Genomic DNA, 23,676 nt, shown 5'->3' on the forward strand with positions numbered 1-23,676 from the left:
AACATGTACATTTCAAGCCTGCAAACTGTGACACTTTAAATAACGTGAAACAATACTATTGTGCAATATGACAACCCTAGTCGTCTATCTGTACAGTACAGTACAGTGGATTGTGTACATAGCCTTTATTTATGTAAACCAGCTCCTTCCCTTCTTGTGATTTTTTTAAAAGTTTTTTTTTTTTCCCTTTCCTAACACCAGGGGAGCCACCCCTCCTAAATTTCGTTGTTTGGTACCTGTACTGTAGCAATGACAATAAAGTCCATTCATTCATCCATTCATTAGACGGCGGCTCTGCCTCCTGCGCCACAGCCGCCCCATGCAGCATTAATGGAGCCTTCAAGTTTTACACAATGTCCCAACTTCTTTGGAATTTGGCTTGTACATGCTTGAATACCAAGATATACCCATTTGTGGAACTCAAGTAGTTAACATAGCTAGAATGTGCTTGAGTGGTGTGCCCTATGTACCTGTGCACCAGACGGATCCTCCATGGTTCACTTTGGGTTGGGTTGGGAAGTTTTCTCTTGTTGACTCAAGCGCTGCTTTTGTTCAACACAAAGCTGTGTTCCTAGGATCTGACAGAACATGTCATCACATTCCCATGAGCAAAATGAATACAATGACTGGTCAGATGTAGCCTGTTGTGCAGATGTTTGTGCCACACAGGTCTGCATGCACTACTAACCCCCTCTCTTTTCGTCTCCTTCATCTGTCTTTTACTCTTTTCTTCTACCATCCTACCCTTGCCTACTCTGCCTTCTCTCCTTTCTCCTATTTTTGCTCTCACAGTTTCATGTATGGAGAGCTGACAGACAAGAAGACAATAGACAAAGTCAGGCAGACTTTCGATAACTATGAATCCAATTGCTTTGAAGTGCTGCTCTATAAGAAGAACAGTGAGTATTCTCTTAAGATGCCACCAGCAATCATCGTCTCTTTAAAGGATGGACTCTAATTACTAATCATCTAATTCATCATATAGTTTATAGCAGATTTATTTTTATGGCGTTCCAAAATACGATGGGAGAAACTGCCGCTGTTCACGGCATTAGTTGGCTACATGCTCACATCCAGTCTCCCGCTCACCCATCTCCATCAAAAATGGCACATCCATCAATAATATTATGTAATAACAACTGCTCGGATTAGATTGCGGGTAGTTTTGGTTTAATAAGTGCCGCTATACAGCTATAGCGTCATCAACGGGGGTAAATGCAACATGGAAATAGGTCAAAATGCACGCCTGTCATGCACAAATCAGCCTAATGTTAGACAGATAACTTTACATTAAATATGTCTACCATCATCCGCTGTCAAACGCTATAGGTAATAATTTATTTCTAAATAAACAGGACTGTGTACATCTTGTTCTGGAGTGGAAATGTGTATCGCGCACCGATGGTGTATTTCTATGGGAAGGCTGTTCCATTGGACTGCCCGGGACGCCAGGGCACTCATACAATCAGCTAATCAGATATGACTGCTCCGGTGTCTTGCTTTGGGTAGTCTAATGGAAGTGCCCAGGTAACAGTTTTGCGATTATATTGTCCTCTACTGCTGAGCACCAAAACTCTCGGATCTTAAATTTGACTGAAGCGCACTGGACTTTGGAACGGTGTATGTTGGCACTTGTAAGCATTTAAGCACAGCGGCATAATAGTGATTTTTTTGGGTTATGCTTGTTAAAAGCAAATGTCTATAATGTATTGAAATGACATTAAACTAAGATAATAAGATGGTTATCATAATTTTTCAAATCTTTATTAACAAGTAATTACAGAAAAAGTAATGACATTTGTAGTTGTCTTCCACATTGCCTAGAGCGAAATCAGATTTCTGTCGCAATACATTCTGGGAGGTAGGGCTATGGTTCCGAATCGAACGTGGTCTTGAAAAATCTCCAAACGGAGCCGTGGAAAGCCCTCCTCCTTGCCCCCACCCTCAATGAAAACATGAATTGAGACACCCCTACCCTAAACGTGAACACGCAAAACGGAGCTGTAGGGGTGAAACGGATCCGTAGGGGTGAATTGGGATTGGGCCCTAGAGACATAGGACATAGACATATACTGTAATAGTGACGTCAGAAGCTCTTTAATTGTTCCATGTAGATCCTCCTTTTCTTGTCAACAGGTGCTTGGTTTGATGTTCCTTTCAGTCAATCCTTCTTTACACTTCCTACAATCTTTCAGTTATTTTGTTTCGGTTCCCTCCTTCTTCACCTGTTTATTGTTCTGTTGCATTACTCTCCTTCCTTTCTTCTCCCTCTTCTTTCACTCTGGCAGGGACACCAATATGGCTCTATATGCAGGTAGCCCCCATCAGGAACGAAAATGACAAGGTGGTCCTGTTCCTCTGCACCTTCAAAGATATAACTGTATTCAAACAGCCCATTGAGGACGAAACCACCAAGGGTGAGCTAACTTATCAAAATTATGTTTTAATGTATATGTTCATTCATCATTAGCTAAAGTTAACTACTACATATGTTAGTGTTTAAGTACTACACTCACTTGTACAGTAGATCAGTGTTTTAAAGGTTCATGGTTAAGGAGGTACCGCGACAATCAACTGGCCTTTTCTCCCACATACCTCAAATATTTAATATTTGAGGTATTTCACCCCAGCTATAACTCCACCAGGGGCCATTGTTGAGCAATTCTAATGGATGGGCTTGTTGTGAAACAGTAGCATATATCTGCGCCCTCACTTGCCTATTTTGCGAGCTGATATTTTTTATTTTAATTTTAATAAAATGTGTATTATTGTAAAAAAAATAAAATAAAAAAATAACATGGATGTAGACTCAATTTAATAAACATTTACCGTCTCTTCTCTGTTATCCTGCCTGTTACTTTTTCTAGAACTTTTAAAATTAAAACATTACAAAGAGACCGCCTACGTACCATAAGTAAATCTAACATTGATTTCCCCCAAGCTCAAATCTGTCCCTCCTTACTTATGATAATGCCATCGAAATTTTGCCAAACCAAATCAAGTCATATTTATTTATATAGCACATTTAAAAACAACTTTCTCTGACCAAAGTGCTGTACATGTATTTAGATCACAATGAAAGGCAGTAAAATCACAATATACACAATTCCACAAAGCACGCACAAAGGCACACATAAAAAGTACATGTGTGTCTGAAAATCAATTTAAGGAAACGCTAAAGAATATGAATACGTTTTAAGTCAGGATTTAGATGAGTCGATGGAGGGGGCAGATCTAATTGAGAGGGGGATGCTATTCCAGAGTCTAGGGCCTGCAACAGAAAAGGCACGGTCACCCCTGAGCTTGAGCCCTGATCTCGGGACAGCCAGGAGCCATAAACTAGATGACCTAAGGGATCTGGAGGTGGAATACGGGATTAAAAAGTCTCCAATATAGGAGACTGCCCATTTAGAGCTTTAAAAACAATAATAATAGATTTATTCCATCATAGCTAAAATATGTTCCCATTTTCGTTTGGTCAAAGAATAATAGGGTATTTTGTACATGTTATCAAGTGCACTTCTAATGTGCCCTGGTCGGGTTGAGGAAGAAACCATTTGGAGTACAATTACTGCGATCAATAACTGATAACGACACCTAGATAAGACCTAACCCTAACCCTAACCTGATAACAACATTCCTTCACAGCTCTTGTGACCACCTTAGGGTGGCTTCAGCAACATTTAACACATCTTCAGAACTCATGTCTGCTGCAACAGTGGCATTGAGGTAGACCACCATTGCTATGGCAGTGTAAACCTTTTAATCACTGGCCTGCTGCACTTTGAGTGATGTTTTTAACCATGTTGAGAGAGATTTTCAGAGATCATGTGGTGAGCACTTGGAGCCACAAACTAAAGCATTGATCAAATTGCGAGATGGATGAGCTGTCAGCTTGTATTTGACCACGCTCCATCTAGAGAGAGGTCGGCTGAGTGACAGAGCTCATCTCTAATGTGTGAGTGATAGGCAGTGTCAGATCTTTTCCTTCCTCCTATGATCTTTTACTTGCCCTCAGCTGCATTGAGCTGCAGAGTCTGTCCATTACTATGGAGTTATGAAATATGAATACATATTTTAATATTTGAAAACATGAGGTCAGCTTGATATCCTTGTCAGGCATAATAGAAGCGCTGGAATAGTCTCAGAAGTGCAAACACTGCATGCAAGGCAAGCTAAATTAAGCACGCCTCAAGTTATTTAAATATTTGAAACCATTTCTAATATATATTTTTCCCAGGTCTACTAGAACAATGCAGGGCCCTGAACACATACACACAGTAACTCTCAAGCACAACAATGAAATAGACTTATATATATAATATATTATAGACTTTGAAAGTGAAGATTGTGAAGAGTGTCATCATCACAACAAGATGTTTTTCAGGGCAGTTCTGTGTAAAAAGACCCATGAGGATCTAAGAATAGTGATAAGCAAAAGTGTTGACTTCAGAAAACATCTTCCAGAAAAAGTCTTTAAAGGTGTTCAGAAAAACATAAAACCTTATTAATGTTTAGACCCTGGTAAATGGACTGACTGATATAGTGCCTTATTCCAAAGCACTTTACAATGGCCTCTCATTCACCCATACACACATCACGGTGCCATGCTACCATGCAAGGCACCGGGCCGCTCATTGAGAGCAATTTGGGGTTCAGTGTCTTGGCCAAGGACACCTCGACATGTGGTCAGCTGAGGTTTGAACCGCCATTCTGCCAACCCTGCGATCATTAGATACCGGCTCTTTCTTTTTTTTGTCTTATTTTAATTACAATCATAGCTATACATATTCACACAAGTTAATTTTATAGCCTTCATTGTATTATGATTCAAATCAAATAAATTAAAAACAATACATAAAACAAAATCACCCATACCATTTCTGTATGAGATAAATCCATCTATTATTCAGTCAGTCCTTCATAACCAAAATAATATAAATCAATAACAAAAGAATGCAACAACAACAACAACAACAACAACAACAACAAAAAACACCTTCAAAAATCAAAATCAAACTCCAACCCTCCATCCACCCCCACCCTTATAAACCCACAATCCCTAATAAACAACTTTCCACACAGTTATCCACTTTCCCTCAAATCTTGTTAAATTTCTCCTCAAATAAATTGCATACCTCGCCTGTGATAATACATAATTTAAACACCATATATTCACTCCCCTCCTCTTTCCCTCCACCCCAAATACCACCAACCTCCTCCACTCCTGCATCCCAACCACCTCCACCCCCCACTAGTCTTTTCAACCTTTCTTCAAATCCCTTAATTTCTCTACATTCAAAAAGCATATGCATTAAATTCTCATCCTGTATCCCACACACATCACACTCCCTCGAAACTGTTCTGTCCACCTGATGCAACACCACCTTAGTATAAACCCTGTTATGTCTGAGCATAAAATCTAAATGTGTGCATTCTAAACTATTATTTTTCAAAAATAAATTCCTCCATATATACTTCACCTCCAATCCTGGGAACACCTGCCTCCACACCTTCTCTGCCGCAGACTCCTTCACTCTACTCTCCAACAGTGCCCAGTAGCACTCCCTCACCTTAACCGCCGAGAAGTCCCACACTGTTTCCCCTTTCCCTATTCTTAACCTAGGTCATTCTGTGTGTTCCTTCCCTTTTAACTCCCTATCTTACCTCCTCACCCACTCCCCAGGGATACTCTGTGTTATTTTATTAAACATGCTCACTATTTCTCCCCTTCTCATCTCCTTATCTATTTCCCTAACAACGTCAATGATTGCCTACTCTGAACCCTGGCACTACCTCATACCTAAAATCCCTTACTCTAATCAGTCCTGCCCTTCCAAAACCCCTAGACTCTAACATTTTGCCCTCTCTTCTTATTAATGGGTTCAATAAAACTGGAACATTTAGTATCTCCCCTCTCTTCTCACAGTCATGTTCTACCCCAGGCAAAAAACTACTCCAGGCCTTAAACACCTCTTTATAGAATTCCGGAACGCTTTTATACATCCGTGCCTTAAAGCACATCAACAAACCATAACCCCCACACCTATGTACCCATTCCCTATAAGTAAGTATCCTTTCCATCCATGTCCTTCCTCCCCATACAAAAACCTTTTGACTGTTCTAACTCTCATTGCCCTCACCTCCAGATCTACCAGCCTCAAACCTCCTTTATCATAATCTGCTACTAATACATCATACGCTATTTTAACATCGTGCTTTCTTTTAGAACCCACTCTGGTACATTCAATAACACCTAACACATAAACATATTTTGACATTAACAGTGCATTAACAATTACAACGTTTCCTTTCAGTTTCATGTTCCTTTGCTTCCAATAATTCAATGTTGTTTTTATTTTATTCAAAACCCCTGTCCATGTGTAATCAACAGCCTCCCTGTCATCCTCTCCAAGATATATCCCCAACACTTTTATCACAACACAGTTGTCTGTATTCACTTCCCCTATACACAACATTTCAGACTTGTCAACATTCACTTTAGCACCAGAAGCCTTTCCATATATGTTTACACACCCCATTATTTTGTTCACACTATTTACATCCCTTACAGTACATGTCGTGTCATCTGCATATTGATGGATTATGCGGACTCCTCCCCCCGGCGTATTTATTCCTTTAATTTCTTTCTCCTGCTTAATATAAGGTGCCAATGGCTCCATGCTATAAAACAATGCTGACAATGGACACCCTTGTCTTATTGATCTACCTAAAGGGAAGGAGTCAGTCAATAATCCATCAATCTTTACTTTACTTCTAGCATTCTTATACAATAATTCAGTCCAATCTCTCATAACAGTCCCAATCCCAAAATGTTCCATTGTTTACAACAAAAATACATGTTCCACCCTGTCAAAAGCCTTGTTTAAATCCAAAGATAACAATAAACCCCCTCCCTCATGTCCTTCACAACATCCCTTAATATATTATTCTTAAATATACATATTCTCTGCCACATCCCTCCCTGGGACTCCATAGGCCTGGGTAGGTGCACATTTTTTTTTTTTTTACTTCATTCAATCTATTAGCTAATACTTTTGTGCTAATCACAATTCAGTAACGATAAAGCTCTATAATTCTGTAATTTGTTCCTGTCCCCTTTACCCTTATACAATAAAGTAAGCAACCCCAAGCCCATAGAGTCCGGAACCACCCTTGTATTCCCCATACACATATACACTCTGCACAATATAGGAGCCAGAATGTCAACAAACGCTTTATAAAATTCAGCCGTTAACCCGTCCGAACCTGGACTCTTATTTAGGTTTAACCCCATGACAGCTGTCTTAACCTCCTCCACCCTTAGGTCTGCATCACACATTTTTTCCTCTTCTGCTGTCACCCTGGCTTCCACTGCTTCTAATACTGTATTCATACATTCCTCATTCACACCCCCAGATGTATATAGACACGTCTGTATAAAATGTACAGTATCTTATTCCCACTAAGTCTGTTATTTTTTCCCACTAAGTCTGTTATTTTTTCCCCTTTATCATTCTCTAATTCCACAATTTTCCCTTTCTCTTTCTGCCTCTTCTCTAAATCTAAAAAGAATGCTGTACTCCTTTCTCCCTCAACGACATACCTCGCTCTACTCCTTACTAGAGCACCTTCACACTTTCTCTTCTCTAATTCCCTCATATCTTCCCTCACCCTCAAATACTCAAATACTAAATCAAGCCCTGGAATACTATCCACTCTCTCCTTTTCTATTGCTAACCTTTTCTGCAAATCCCTTTCCTCCCTCACCCTCTCTTTCCCTATCCATTTAGCAAATGCTATGATTACTGCTTTTAATTTATCCTTCATCCCTTCCCACCACACACACACATCACTCTCATACTGTACATCTGGTCTTCCATACTCTTACCATCACCCCAAGCAAAGTCAGCAAATCACACATATACACTCTATACTCCAAATGTTTGGAGTTGAATTCAAACACTTAATATGAGATTAAAATATAGACTGTCAGCTTTTAAATAGACCAGTGACCATGTACAAAAATACTCTCACTGGTCTTCTTGTTTATTGTAAATAGGGCCTATGAAGACACTGTGTCTGTGAGGGTGTCTCAACATCATTTTGTAGATGGCATACCTTTGTCCTTTCTTCTCTGTGCAAAAATACTATATTGACATACTGCGCCTCCTGAGTGCATACTGCAACAGCTCTCAGACTCATAGGGGCATAAATGGATGAACTGGATGGTCTCCATGGCAACAGTGTCTTTTGCAGGATGACTGTTCTGTTCCCACCTGCCTCCAAATAGTTTCAGCTGCTGTCCAGAGGAGAGTGGCCCCACTATCTATTTAAGTTAGGTCTGATTTATGCTTTGACAATGATTAAGTAGCACACAGTGATAAAGAAAATAAGAACAGAAAGATCAACTTGAATCTAATCTCATTTGACCAGTAGTAAACTAATGGACTGTGACAACATATTTTATCAGTGGGGAATGAGGAGTTCTGTGTGTGTGTGTGTGTGTGTGTGTGTGTGTGTGTGTGTGTGTGTGTGTGTGTGTGTGTGGTGTGTGGTGTGTGTGTGTGTGTGTGTGTGTGTCCCTCAGGGACCACACAGGCACATCTCTGGGGATCATGTGACGAGCAGCGTGACAGTCTGTAATGACAAGCAGTTAGCAAATTGCGTATACGTTTTTTTTTTTATGGATAGGAGTGTAACAATTTCTTTAGCTGTGTAGTTTTATAGTTAGTTTTATAGTTAGAGTTAATGCGAATGGAACCATTATTTTCCCCACTGTACGCCCATGGAGCATGGTTGATTTCACCTTTAAACGTTAAATGAGTGAATGTGTCGGTGCTTCCAAAGTGCTGCGATTTTTTATTTACCAATCAAAGATATGCTGTCAGCATTCCTTTGGGAGAACATTCTGGTCACAATGCATTCTGTGGTTCTCCCTTACCCCCAACAATGCAATCTGTATCGTAGAGCCATGGGAGAGCGCCTTGAAAGTAAACCGCTTACTGTTAAAACATTTATGATAGGGCTTGCTTTCATGCCTCACTTCATACTATTGCCATTCAGTTTGAAGTCCTGCGGAGACGTTGTATCCTTATGAGGTCCTCCAGGGCATTACGATCTACTTAAAAGCTCTTGAAAAAATAATGGCTATACAATAACTTATTGTATAACTTGTTGACAAGGGAATACAGTAATGTCACAGCTGGAGTGCTGGTGCGCACATGCCATTTGAATTCTAGAATTAGAATTAGAGCCCAAACCCTAACCCTAAAGCCCAATGCACACGGCATGCGATTTTGTCGCAGGACAACATTCGATTCTCCATTCACACCCACTCACTTCGGTGGTGTGAATGGAGAATCGAATGTTGCCGTGCGACAAAATCGCACGCCATGTGCATTGGGCTTAACCCTAGATGAATATTTAGGAAGTAAGGAAACGGATAAACCAACAATGGAGTAGAAGCGGGCTCAATGAAGAGCAGTGAAACTCTATGCTCATTCAATTTACTGGCACAGAATGGATGGCAAAAGCATTTATATTTAAATTGTTGGCATTTAAGCACCTTTTCGACCATTCCATTGGCTCTAAAAGTGTGTGAGTGTGTATGTGAGTGTGAGTGTGAGTGTGTCTGTGTGTGTGTGTGTGTGTGTGTGTGTGTGCATAGATTAGTGATTTTGCTGGTCTTCTGCTCACCTTCGGCAGGATGGACCAAGTTTGCCCGGCTGGCACGGGCCCTGACCAACACCCGCACCTCCCACCAGCAGCTGACGCCCATGAATACCACAGAGGTCAGCCACAAGCACTCCAGACTGGCTGAGGTGAGCAACACCCAGAAGCAGGCACATGCACTTGTAAAACTGTGTATATAGACTGATCTACATCTGATCATGTTTTGGAGTGTTTACACCATTTTCCTTGAGCAAAAACGTGCCAAGAAGTAAGCAACACTGGCCATAATAACCAAACTATTTCTAAGAGCTGTTGTAGAGTGTAGTACTCACAACCTTTGCATTTCATTATTTAACCCTTTGGGTTCCTTGCACCAACACACCTGTCAAGTAGAACATATGGCCAATACTTTATATTATTATAATTTGAATCAGTTGTGTTGAGCTGAAACAAAAGCCTGCACACCTATTAGCTCTCCTGAAGTTGGAGAACCCTGTTCAAGTTTCAGATTTAAAGTATTCCTGTCTTTGTTTATGTCTGGTCCTCAGGCTCTCCAGCTGGGCTCTGACATCCTCCCACAGTACAAACAGGAGGCACCAAAGACCCCCCAACACATCATCCTCCACTACTGCGCCTTCAAGACCACCTGGGACTGGGTCATCCTCATCCTCACCTTTTACACGGCCATCATGGTTCCCTACAACGTCTCCTTCAAGACCAAGCAGAACAACTTGGCCTGGCTGGTGCTAGACAGTGTAGTAGATGTCATCTTCCTTGTGGACATCGTGCTGAACTTCCACACCACCTTCGTGGGGCCCAGTGGAGAGGTAATTTCGGACCCAAAGCTGATTCGAATGAACTACTTGAAGACCTGGTTCGTCATTGACCTGCTGTCCTGCCTGCCCTACGACATCATCAATGCTTTTGAAAACGATGATGAGGTAGGTTTGGTTCACCAAGATTAGCTATTTTTTACCCATAATAACCAATTGGGTTTGATGAAAAACTGGTTATTTCAATTGGTTATCAGGTAATGGTCATCTTCCATATATAGGTCATAGTGCCATAATGTTCTTCCATCTTTTGCCCTGTGAATTTCTCCTAGTGATTTTCACAATGGAGTTATTTATTATATTTAATCAAAGAACAGCAGCCTCTGTAAAGATATTGCAATTTCTTGAAGATCTTGAGGTATTTGTAGAATCATAAGATTACCGTAACTGATTAACATAAGATTACGGTAAACTGCATTAATATGTTACATTATGGGTTCAACCAGAAAGGGGATAATGTAATTGGAATAAAGCCAAACTGCTTCATAATAGGCTAGATGGCTCTTGCTGTTCTCAACCATTTATTACATACTCCATCAGTATGCTTTTTAACTTTATATGTCCACAGCAATATTGATCTAAATCATGTTCCCTCTTTCAAGACAAAATTGGTGGGAGGCTCAAGATGGTGTATACGTGTATGAGAAGCACAGGGATATCTTTCCTCTCTGCCAGCTTATTTGTTTCCTTGGCAACACATGTAATTTCCCCCCTGGTACTGTAACTACTGTTTGGTAAATCCTCAGTATGGGTGGAAAGTAATAAAGCATTAAAATTACACCAAGCCAAGATTTCAATAAAAAGGTCTCAGTATTATCTGGCGATCTGCATATTGTTTAATCAATTCTGATGTAATAGAGTGTTTTAATATGCAAGGATATGCATGGATGTGCAACTCATAACATTGTCCGAATCAGAATTAATTTTATTCCATCCAATGTACAAGTACACAAGAGTAAAAATCTTTGGCTTATGGCGCTTCTCCACTACAGTCCCGTACTGTACCAGAACCCGCGCTCCCGGGCCGTAGTACCCGTACTGATTTTAGCTACCCATCCTGACTCGGAGCGAAAGGTACCATCCGTGCTACGATATGACGATGCAGACCGTTGATTGGTTTGATTGATAATTGACACGTCATACAGCTGTTGTTTACAAAGGTCAGAGAGCCTTGAGACCGAAAGCTCGCAATATACATCGTTCTTTGCACAGTTTTGAGTGTGCAAATGCTGCTTTTTTGCACTCTATTTGATACTCTTCAGCTGCAGCACCCCAGCTAAGTCTGTATTTTCACTATATTGGACATTTATGTGGTGAAATGCATTCTTAGACATGACTACGTCGTCATGATTACAAAGATGCCACTTGAAATTCATGAACCCCAATTTATTTGTGTCTTACACACACATTCGCCTAGTATTTGACTGCCTGTAGCAGTATTTTATTTTATTTCTATCCTGTTCTTTTACCAACTGCTAAGACCACAATATAGTAAGCTAGTTACTTTAGTTAGCTAAAGATATTGGCCCCCAAATCATTTTACAACTTGTTTAGCAATTATGTTACAATGTTTCTGTCGAACCCCACAGTGAAGGTATCTAAGCAACGTAATGTAGCTAGCGAACAGAAGTGGGGAAAAAACGTCAGATCAGATATATAAACAGGTTATTTTGATAAACTGGACACCTTTTGGGAATATATATGGTTACTTTCAAGCCCGAAAACAAATTAAAACTTCATAAAATGACATGTTAACACTTTTTCACAAAATTACAGCTTTTAGCCAATGGAGGTTTAAAATGGAGGATTTAAAATCCCCGCTGTCGGCCGGTGCAAAATGCATTCTGGGAGGCAGGTCTGTGTATAATGGAGAAGCGTTTCTGAAAATACGGTACGGGTAAGATACAAATGCGTGCCGTCCTGTACCGTCCCGGTCTGGTCAATGGAGAAGCGCCATTAGGTTCTTCAACATTGGCATTGCAGCAAGATACAAAATCACAATAATAGAGTAAAGTAAAATAAGGAAAGTAAGTAATAATAAAGTAGTAATAAGGTGATAAAGTGATGGTAGTCGTACTACAGCGGAACCAGTTGTGCTACAGTGGAATCAATTGTGAAAATTACAAAGTACAATAAGATGAAATGCAATATGATACAGTAGTAGTCAAGTAGTAGTGTGCAAGTAGTCATATAATATATAATTGTTGTAGTGTGAGTGTGGTTGGTTTGGGGGGGACAGTCTTGTGTTTTCTTCCAGTGCATTTCTCCAGGAGCCTGATTGCTTGAGGGAAAAAGTTGTTTGACATCTTCTGGGTTTCAGCCCGGAGGCTCCGGTACCGTTTCCCCGACGGCAGTAGCTCGAACAGTTTCAGATTGGGGTGGCTGGGGTCACTAATAATCCTGAGGGCGTTTCTGTCACACCGGTCACTGTAGGTGTCCTGGATGGAGGGAAGCTCACATCCGCTGAATATTTCTTCTTCATTCTTCGTCATTCTTTGAAGTATTTACGGTTTGAATAACAAAAAGGGGACTTTAGACATTGGGAGATGAGCCTCATGGATAAGCAGACATGTATTGAGCAGTTCTGTTTCAATGCTTTATCTATCTAAGATGCCACAAAGTAGGTTTTGATAGGTGTTGAGTGAGAAGTATTCTTACACAAAAGCTTAAAGGAATCCCTGCTCGGTAACCAAGGTAATTTATACCTCAGAACTAACCTAGTCTGTACCAGGCTAGCTGTCAAGATTAATTTAATTGTGTTTTTTTTCCAACAGGCGGAAACAAAACCCCAAAAGACAGTTCTGTCAAGTGTCTTTTCCTTTCCTTCCGGCTGCCCATTGTGTTGTTTCACTTTCTCATTCACTCATTCACTCACTCACTCATTATGAATTGATTACCTGCACCTGTGTTTAATTGTCATCTATGCCTTTTTATGCCCTCACTCCCCGCTCAGTCTTTACTGTGTGTTTGTTTGTTCGATCAATTGAGAAAAGCTCCCACTCAGGGAGTTACCTTTGATATTTTAGAGTTTGAGTTTATTGACTTTATTTTTCGTCTGTTGCCTTTCGTTATCTACTATTTCAGTTTTGGAGACTTTGTTTTCTCCCATTTTATTTTCGTGTTAAGTTTGTGTTTGTATCTTGTGTTATCAAGAACATCATATTCATGTAAAGAAAACTTTTATTTAAGGTGTGTTCTCACTAGAACATTTGCTTCACTTGGAATCAGAGTTTAGGATCAAATTTGCTTTGCTCTGTGTCGTTTGGAGCTGTGAGAACGCGCATTCGAAGTTACTCCCGGAGCAAACAACCGACGCATGCTCCGCTTGAAAAGGGTGGTTTCGCTCTGGTTAGAAACATTGCATCGAGGCTGTCCATAGGAAAACAACAGCGCATGCGTGTTGATTTGGATAAGAGCGGGACGAATGGGCAGATCTATCTACCTATCTATGTATTGATCTAGCGATCTATCCATCTATCGATCGATCGTTCGTTCATCCTAATCTGTAGCCTACATTGCTCTTCAAAAAACCTATAAGACCATTCCCCTGTTATGTTGGCCGTGCACCTCTCGAATTCAATGCAGCTATATAGACTAGGCCTACTTTACGTACGTCCCAGGACAGTCCCAAGGCAGTCAACGTGTCGGTGGGCATTCAGTCGGCGTGTGTGTGTGTGTGTGTGTCACAAGCTTGCTGCATGTGGAGACCCCCGGTAAATGAAAGCTCGCAGCTGTCTCTAGATCAAGAGCGTGTGTTCTCCACTCTCTGCCGTTCATAAGAACAGCCCATCACTTGTTTGTTTGTTTGTATGTAGGCCTATTTATTTATTTATAAATGGTGGTGAAGATCTATTTCCCGCTCATGCTCGTATTGATCTTGATTTGCCATTATCTGGCACCAAAAACCAAAACGCCATATGTTGTTGTGGGTCCATCATTCATGTCTCTGTTGAATTCCCTCTACAGGCAAAGTTTTTTCCAATCTTCCAATCTTCTATCTTCCAATTTGGGTGGGCCCGTGCAAATTGCAGCCTGTTTCCTGTTCTTAGCTGACGAGAGGCACACAGTGTGGTCTTCTGCTGCTGTTGCCCATCTGCTTCAAGATACGATGTGTTCTTCTGCATACCTTGGTTGTAACAATTGTAACAATAACATTCTATCAGCTCCAACCAGTCTGGCCATTCTCCTCTGACCTCTGCCATCAACAAGGCATTTCGCCCAGAGAACTGCCGCTCACTGGATATTTTCTCTTTTTCTGACCATTCTCTGTTACCCCTAGAGATGGTTGTGTGGGAAAATCCCAGTAGATCAGCACTTTCTGAAATATTCAAACCAGCCCGCCTGGCACCAACAACCATGCCACATTCAAAGTCCCTTAAATCACCCCTCTTTCCCATTCTGATGCTTGGTTTGAACTTCAGCAGATCGTTGCTGCGTTAACGAGCAGTTGAAATGGTGTACCTAATGAAGTAGCCGGTGAGTGGAGAAGTCTGAGACAGGGTGTGCTCTGTTGATTTTATTCTTTATTTGTTCCCATGTACTTGTGTAGATTTATGCATGGTTGTGTTTTCCCCTGAACAGAGGCATTTCCTCCAGCCTACATATATTGTCCATCAATACTTATGGCATTATAATGATGCAAGAGATTTAGTTGTTAGAATATGAGGGTATACCGACAATGTATCATCCCTTCCTCCCAATGAAAGAGCTCTTTTCATCAGAGACTATGTCAACAATGCTTCATTATGGCGACACGTGACAGAGTGCCTTTGACATTGCATTGGAAAACAGTGTTTGTACTGTCTGCCCTCTTGTCTGCATGTCTCTGTGAAGGAACCCATCTTGGACGGGGTAGGGCATTTACGAGAATCAAGTTTGCAGAGGAATGCCACACGGGCAGAGGACTCAGTTCTTCCGGTAAGCAGATTTGGGTAATGCTCTATCTTGCAGTCTGGTTATTACCTGATATTTCCCTATTTTCATATCATAACAATATCATAACAATTACATAAATTATGATACCATTTACAGTAGTTTATTTGGGATTCATTGAAAAAAGAAACACTGATGCACCATTTAGCGCCCCAGTGGTTACAATTCATTGTGGAATTCTTGGAAGTGGAAAGTGCTAAGTATTGTTACCACATGATTTCTATGAAAATACCAGGTAGATACATATGCCAGATCTTGGTCATAATAACGATAAAGATGGGCCAGATCTAGTAGTCACAACAGATCTTGTCAATTTCTGGACCACACTTCTGAGTAGTAAGTGGGATGCATCCAGGTGCCAGGTCTGGCCTGTTTATGGTAATGTCTGGCTTTAGTATGGAAACCAGATCTGTTCCACTGCTGAACCGTAATTCAAAAAGGTAACTGGGCTGCACCCAGGTGCCAGCTCTGGTCTGGCCACTTATGGCCACTGGCCACAGACTTATCGGGTCTGGCACATCTGCCTTGGACATGGAAACCAGATCCAGTCTAATTTCAAGTGGTAATTGAGCCACATTCACTTGGTGTAAGTGGGCCAATTATTTTTTTTATATTTGTTTTTATTTAAGGGGCACTTAAGTACTTTTTAACCTCATTTTCATAAAACAACAACTAATAAAACTAAAACGTTAGTATGCTTTAAACCCAGTTGCTGAGAATACAGCTATCTCCTTTGCCTTACGAATGCACTCAACAAAATGAAAACAAAAATTATTTTTGTTGGTTGGATGGCTGTATTTTGTTGATGTAATAGATCTTTTTGCATTTTATGATAAGTAAACCACATTTATGTAGATTTGTGCTGTGTAAGAATTGCTGCTGCCAGCACATGCTTTTGGAGCTTGAGGTTTGGGGCTTAGTAAATCTCAGCACTCCATGGTACTTAATTGTAACTGCACACAGAAAGGTTAGCTCAGCTCACCAGCTCAGTGGCCCTGAGATTGGGAGGTCGTGAATTCGATCCCCGGCCGAGTCATACCAAAGACTATAAAAAATGGTACCTGATGCCTCCCTGCTTGGCACTCAGCATTGAGGGTTGGATTGGGGGTAAGACCCTGCAACATACCAGCGTCATGTCCATGGGCTGTACTTGTATATCAAGCTGCCTCACGCTACTGAAACAGGAGATAGGCTCCTGCTCCTATGGGCCATTAGGCTCAAGAACCCCCGGTTCTCATGGCTACTTACTTACACAGAAAGGTTGAGGGGGGAAGATGGTAGATGAGGAACTGTGGAACATGAACAAAGATACACAATACTGAAACCAACACCAAAATTCTCCTTGTAAGATATGCTTCAAAATTAAGCCAAACATGACATGACTATGAAACAAATAGGGGCTGGTGAAAGGAGTAGCAGGTCCTCAAGGGTTAAGTCCAGCAAATGACGATTAAAAATATTTTTGATTAAAAATGTTCTAATGTATTTTTCGGGGTTTTTCATATTACGTTGTTTCCGATACTCAATTCACAACACTCGTCGTCTGCCGTAACACGTTCTGCTCTTTGTACTCAGGTGAGTGTTTGTGATACATGTCTTGTTATGTTTAGGGACTGTGATCATCTAGTTATGTGTAGTTAAGTGTTTTAGCATGTTCGTGTTCTATCAGTATGTTGTGCTAAACATGCAGAGCAGCTATTTAGAGTGCAATGTTCTTTGTTGTTAGCTAGCTAGCTAGCGTGATGGAGCACAGTCTGAAACCAGTTTGTTTGTTTGTTTGTTTTGGTTCAGGGTGATTTTCTCTGCTAATTGATTTGAGGTGTACCAACATTCAAATAAGCATATCTTCTTTAACTATTTTCACCAATTTCAATATATGACACACCATTTGAAAGCTTACAGTCTGCATGTATAATAATAATCTGTAAAAAACTGACCTTAGCGACTTGTTACTCCTTTCACCAGCCCCAGTCACAAATCATTCAAATGTCATAATGACATAATGTCTTTCCTGAGAAATGTTTGAACTTGCTCCTTACTGACTTCTGTCCACACTTTTAATTTCCTTCGCCCCCAGAATCTCAATATAGAGAAAAGTTTGTAATTGAGCTCTCCTATCTTTCCTCTATTTCCCTCTCTCCCCCTCTCCTTCACTTTCCATATGTCTACACTCTCCCCTCACTACTCTATCTCCAGGGTCTCAGTAGTCTGTTCAGCTCCCTGAAGGTGATTCGGCTGCTGCGTCTGGGTCGCGTGGCCCGGAAGTTAGACCACTACCTGGAGTATGGAGCGGCCGTCTTGGTCCTGTTAGTGTGCGTGTTTGGCCTGGTGGCCCACTGGCTGGCCTGCATCTGGTACAGCATCGGGGACTATGAGGTCATCGATGAGGCCACCAACACCATCAAGACAAACAGCTGGCTCTACCAGCTGGCCGCCAGCATCGGGTCACCCTATCGCTACAACACCAGTGGCTCTGGCCAGTGGGAGGGCGGCCCCAGCAAGGACACGCTATACATCTCCTCCCTCTACTTCACCATGACGAGTCTCACCACCATTGGCTTCGGTAACATTGCCCCCACCACAGACGGCGAGAAGATCTTCTCTGTCGCGATGATGATGGTGGGCTGTAAGTATTCTAAGAGTCTGCAATGAAATTAGATGTGTATATGGTTTATGCAGTAGCTCAGAGTATCTGTGCTCCCATCTCTATTGAGAAAGAAGAACTTTGCAAACTTGTGTGCTTCGAGCTTAGGTCTCTCCTCTCAAGAGATGGTTTGTGCATGATGATAGAGACTCAAGATGACCCAGATGAAGGGCGCATTCAACCATACGTCTTGTAACCAATGAAGCTAATTGTTTTCCTATGAGGCTCACTATTATTAGATAAAAAAGGCAGCTGGGTTGTGTCATCAAGGCAAAAGGCATTGGTGGAATGCCTGAAGCACCAGCATAATTGAAGTAATAATAATCAAGCTTTTGATTGGAGTTGTTGTTTTGAGGAGTTTTGCTTGGTTACAGTGACAAGATTTTGTGAGGCACCAAAACTAGCAACAGTGACAACAATTTGTGAGGCACCAAAACTAGCAACGAGGTGCAAGGACAATGTTGGGTTTTAACTTACGCCCCAATGTCCCACCATTATATAAAATAAACTTTTTCTGTTGCCAAGTGCCAACAATAATAATACATAACTACAATATTGGCCAATATGGCCGCCAGATGGGACATGATTTCCAAGATTTCTCAAGTTCTCCTTATCCTAAACCTGAGTCACTTTCTTGGAGGCCATATTGGGCAACAGTTCTGTATTATTATTGTAGGCACGCTATTGAAATCTGAGGAAAGTTGTCTGTAAATAGGTAAGAGGGTAAGAGGGTTAGTCAGCATCCAATCACAGCGTGAGAGTCTGTGACCATACGAATAGAAGAATGAATGATGGGAATCATTGGAGCTATAGTAATAATAAGAATAATCATTGGGGCGACAGTAACTTGTGATTTCTTCTTCTCTCTTACACTTGAGCGTTTGTACATTACCTTATACTGTGTGTGTGCGTGTTTGTATATGGAGTGCTGCTTGAAAGTATGTGAACCCCTTGTGCAATTATATATTTATCTATTTTTTACCATGAAATCTTTATTTAATCATAACCAGTCTTTTTTATCTGACATAACAGGTTTATATTTACCAACTCCATATGTGAGGGAATCATGCATGTAGTAGGAAAACTAAATTATAAAGAAATTAGTGCAGGTGATTACGTAGTATGTTTTCGGTCATTATCCATCTGTATTGTGAAGCGCCATCCAATCAATTTTGCTGAATTTGTCTGAATCTGAGCAGACAGAATATCCCTAAACACTTCAGTATTCATCCGTCTGCTTCTGTCTTCTGTCACATCATCAATAAACACTAGTGACCCAGTGCCATTGGATGCCATGCATGCCCATGCCATCACATTGCCTCCACCGTTTTTTACAGATGATGTGGTATGCGGCAGACTATGAGCTGTTCCAAGCCTTCTCCATACTTTTTTCTTCCCATCATTCTGATACAGGTTGATCTTAGTTTCATCTGTCCAAAGAATGCTGTTCCAGAACTGGGGTGGATTTTTTAGATGTTTTTTTGGCAAAGTCTGGCCTTTCTATGGCCTTTCTATTCTTGAGGCTTATGAATAGCTTGCACCTTGTGGTGAATCCTCTGTATTTGTTCATGTGAAGTCTTCCCTTTATGGTACACTTGGATAATGATATGCCTACCTCCTGGAGACTGTTCTTCACTTGCATGGATGTTGTGAAGGGGTTTTTCTTTACCATGTAAAGGATCTTGTGATCATCCACCACTGTAGTCTTCCATGGATGTCCAGACCTTTTTGTGGTGCCGAGCTCACCAGTGCGTTCTTTTTTTCTCTGAATGTACCAAACGGTTAATTTGGCCACTCCTAATTTTCCTGCTATCTCTCTGATGGATTTTTTGGTTGTTTCTGCAGCCTAAGGAGGGCATGGTTCACTGGCATTGAGAGCTCCGTTGACCACATGTTGTGCGTACACAGCAACAGCTTCCAAATGCAAATGCCACACTTGGAATCAACTCAGATTTTTTACCTGCTTAATTGATAAAGAAATAATGCAGGAATAGCCCACACTGGCCCATGAAACAGCCTTTGAGTCAATTGTCCAATTACTTTTGGTCCCTTGAAAAAGAGGGAGCTACATATTAAAGAGCTGTAATTCCTAAACCCTTCCTTCAATTTGGATGTGAATACCCTTACCCTAAAGCTGAGAGTCTGCACGTTAAGCCCATGTTCATTATATAACTGTAACTTGAAGATGTTTTGGTAAACAGCTAAAATAACAAAGATTCTGTCTGTGTCCAAATATATATGGACCTATCTGTATGGTTTCAACCATAAATATAAAAATACCTTTTTTGAAATGAGGACACTCACTGGCAAGTTACACAACAAAAGTATTAACACATAAACAGTGTTTTCCACAGGAACATCAGCCAGGTCCAACACTTGGGGTGTGACTCTATTTACATTACCAATGAGCTCATTGGCCATTTGGCTGGGTTTCTGTGGAAAGTCATTAAAAAGACACAACAAAATACTGGAAAGAAACATCACACAATAATGAAAATTACATCAACATACTACTCATAAAACATACATTAAAATAAGATGATATATTAAATCACTGAAAAATACAACAACTATGTTTTTACAGACGTAAAACAAAAAGGTTGTACAGCCCTCAGCTCTTCCTTGGCACTATGGCTTTGACACAAGCTGTGTAAAACATCTTGAACTGTCCTCCACTCTTCAGGGGTGAGTTCCTAGAGTTCCTGCTTTAGGTAGCTAAGATATCTATTCTAATGACTGGTGTGTTTTCAATTGTGATAGGGTTAGAAGGATCAATCAGACAGAGATGATGTTCTTTGTAAGTGTCTGTGGAAGATCCAAATATTGACCTGTGTGTGTGTGTGTGTGTGTGTGTGTGTGTGTGTGTGTGTGTGTGTGTGAGAGAGAAAGGGAGCAAGAGTGAATACCATGGGGCCAAGGATGTAGCTCAGGAGGCCTGTCCCATGCAATTTATAGTACACACATTCTCTTACGTAACAATCTGCCCCACTTGCTTCCACACACAGACACAGACACACACACACACGCACACACACACACACACACACACACACACACACACACACACACACACACACAGACACACTGAACAGAAGCCGATTGGCTGTTGTCCAGTAGTACACCTCTGGAGACTGGCCAGTATTTCATTTTAATTTGACCAGAGGCGATAGAGTATGCTGACTTGGCGAGTCATATTTTGAGCCCGGGGGCTCCTCCTGGTGCAGTGGAGTCTCACCCACAGACACGGCATACCCTGGGTCCTGCTGGGACCAGGCCTCCTGTCTGCTGATGCTCTAACTCACCCAGCCTCTCTCCAGCCTGCAGCTATGGAATCTGTTACACTACTCCAATAACTTTTCTAAAATCATTATAAAACTCTGCGGCATGGAGAGGGCGTAAGTCTTTGTAGCAATTGTTAGATTTATACAAATTATATGTAGGCCTCAGGTAGCCTATTAAATCACATTTATGATTGAGGACAGGGTTTCTGAAGCAGTCAAATACACTCCTATTTGATTTCAAATTCATACACGGTTGCATGGTTTCATTTGTCTGAGGTGGTAATTGATAAGATAAGATCAACAATTTTCTCAACCACACAGCACATCGGTGTATACAATTAACATCTACATTGGCTGTAAACAACACAGTTGTACACTCCATTCAATATAACATGTGAATTAAACACATCTCATTGCACAATACCCGTTCATACTAAATAATTCATTCATTTACCTTGCATGATGCGTGCATACATCCCACATTGCCCACTGCCCATTAATACACTTCAGATACAGTAGATCTCATATACGTACATTGCACTAGACAAGTTTAGCAGTAATCTTTTTCTCGCAGTGGTGGTAAGCCTATAGCAGTGGTGGTATGCCTGATGAGTTCTGAATTTTTGGGATCCCGGGTAATACAGTAATACAGCTGTTAGAAGGTCTCTAGTATTTAATTTTTACAGCAATATTAAGTGTGGGGAATGTAATCAACAGCAGCTAAACATATAAAATGAATCTCAACCCATTTTGGGTCCCATCCAGTTGGCCTGTGGTTCTCAGCAACCTCTCCTCCCCTTCTCTCTCTTTCATTTATTCCTTCATTCTGCCCTCCTGGCTCTGCTCCACTCGCCTCTCCTATCCATAGACCGATGCATCATTGCTCCTATCCCTACGTCTGGATTCTGTCTATGGAGCTATTTCAGTGCCAGCAGAAATTGAATTGTATTTGACAGATTGAATTGAATATGAGCACAAATTGAATTATATTTGACAGATCTGAATTGTATTTGACAGATCTGAATTGTATTTGACAGATTGAATTGTATTCAATTCAGTTTTCATTATTTTAATTCAGTTTTCAAATTCAGTTTCTCTAAATACAATTCGTTTTTTCTCAAAATACAATTCAGTTTTTCTCAAAATACAATTCAGTTCTTCTGACAGAAAATTGTATTTAGAGAAACTGAATTTGAAAACTGAATTAAAATAATGAAAACTGAATTGAATACAATTCAATCTGTCAAATACAATTCAGTTTGTGCTCAGATTCAATTCAATCTGTCAAATACAATTCAGATCTGTCAAATACAATTGAATTTCTGCTGGCATTAAAATAGCTCCATATCTGTCTCCCTGTCTAGTAAAGTAAACCAATATACTTCATAACAACAATCTTCTATTGATTTTCTTTATCATTCTCACACAAGTAATTCTTTTGGCAACCTGCAGGTGGCTATAGTTATTATTTTAGATCCTGTAGCTACCCAGCAGGATCAGGTATCTGCAGCTTGCTAGCTGCCTGACACACCTCTGCATCTGGCTCTCTCTTCTTCAAGAAATACCTTAACAAACAGAAAAATATGATTGAAAATGTGATTTTTATTTTGTAAGTTTTATTTGAGTTCATTCCCCATCAGGGCAGGAAAAAGTGCTTGAGGGAGCGTAGCGAGGGCCTCACATTGACCACTACTTCCTCAGAGGTAGGGCAAATCAGTCGAATGAAGTCCAGTGGCAGGACAACCACCACAGTCCACAGGATATCAGAACCCCAGACGAAGCTCAACCGAATACAGATCCACCAAGGGATATGAGCCCAGAGCTCATCCTGCCCGAGCCCAGAAAGCTCTTGAAAAAACAGTGGAAGAAGGCCACAGAAGTGGAAAGGATGGGTGTTGAGGCACTACAGGACGACATCAAGCAGCGCTTGGAAACGCTGCGAAGAACAGAATGCTAGAGGAAGCAACGTAAGAAGAAAGAGCAAATGAGGACCGCCTTCTATAAAAATCCCTACAAAAGCCTCTTTGTCAAGGAGAAAACCAGGACCCTGAAAGTACCTGTAAGGGAATTGGAGGAGCACCTGAGGAAGACCTATTCTGACAATCAGAGGCACATGCCAGCCACAATCCCAGACGATATGCCACAGATTCTACCACCTGAACACCAGATGGACACAAGACCCCCTACATGGAGCGAAGTTGAGAACACAGTAAAGCGGGCAAGAACAGCATCAGCCCCTGGGCCCAACAGCGTTCCATATAGGCTCTTTATTATAGAACACAATAAGAACACTCCTTGAAGCACCTCTGGA

The 23,676-nt window shown here is 41.0% G+C and overlaps 1 protein-coding gene across 1 annotated transcript in view; it reads left to right on the top strand.

Annotated features, from left to right (window-relative positions):
* The window catches only part of LOC308151308 (voltage-gated delayed rectifier potassium channel KCNH5-like), a gene marked incomplete at both ends in the record, with an annotated part of 81,152 nt that overhangs the window by 30,605 nt on the left and 26,871 nt on the right, over window positions 1-23,676 (top strand). Inside the window, 6 exons of the mRNA XM_080524156.1 lie at window positions 793-899; window positions 2,289-2,417; window positions 9,709-9,824; window positions 10,224-10,616; window positions 15,342-15,425; window positions 17,637-18,066. Coding sequence (XP_080380282.1) covers window positions 793-899; window positions 2,289-2,417; window positions 9,709-9,824; window positions 10,224-10,616; window positions 15,342-15,425; window positions 17,637-18,066 — 1,259 coding nt within the window. The remainder of the gene's footprint in view (window positions 1-792; window positions 900-2,288; window positions 2,418-9,708; window positions 9,825-10,223; window positions 10,617-15,341; window positions 15,426-17,636; window positions 18,067-23,676) is intronic.

Source organism: Nansenia antarctica, assembly GCF_963989245.1.
Source record: "Nansenia antarctica genome assembly, chromosome: 1".
Taxonomy (NCBI): Eukaryota; Metazoa; Chordata; class Actinopteri; order Argentiniformes; family Microstomatidae; genus Nansenia; species Nansenia antarctica.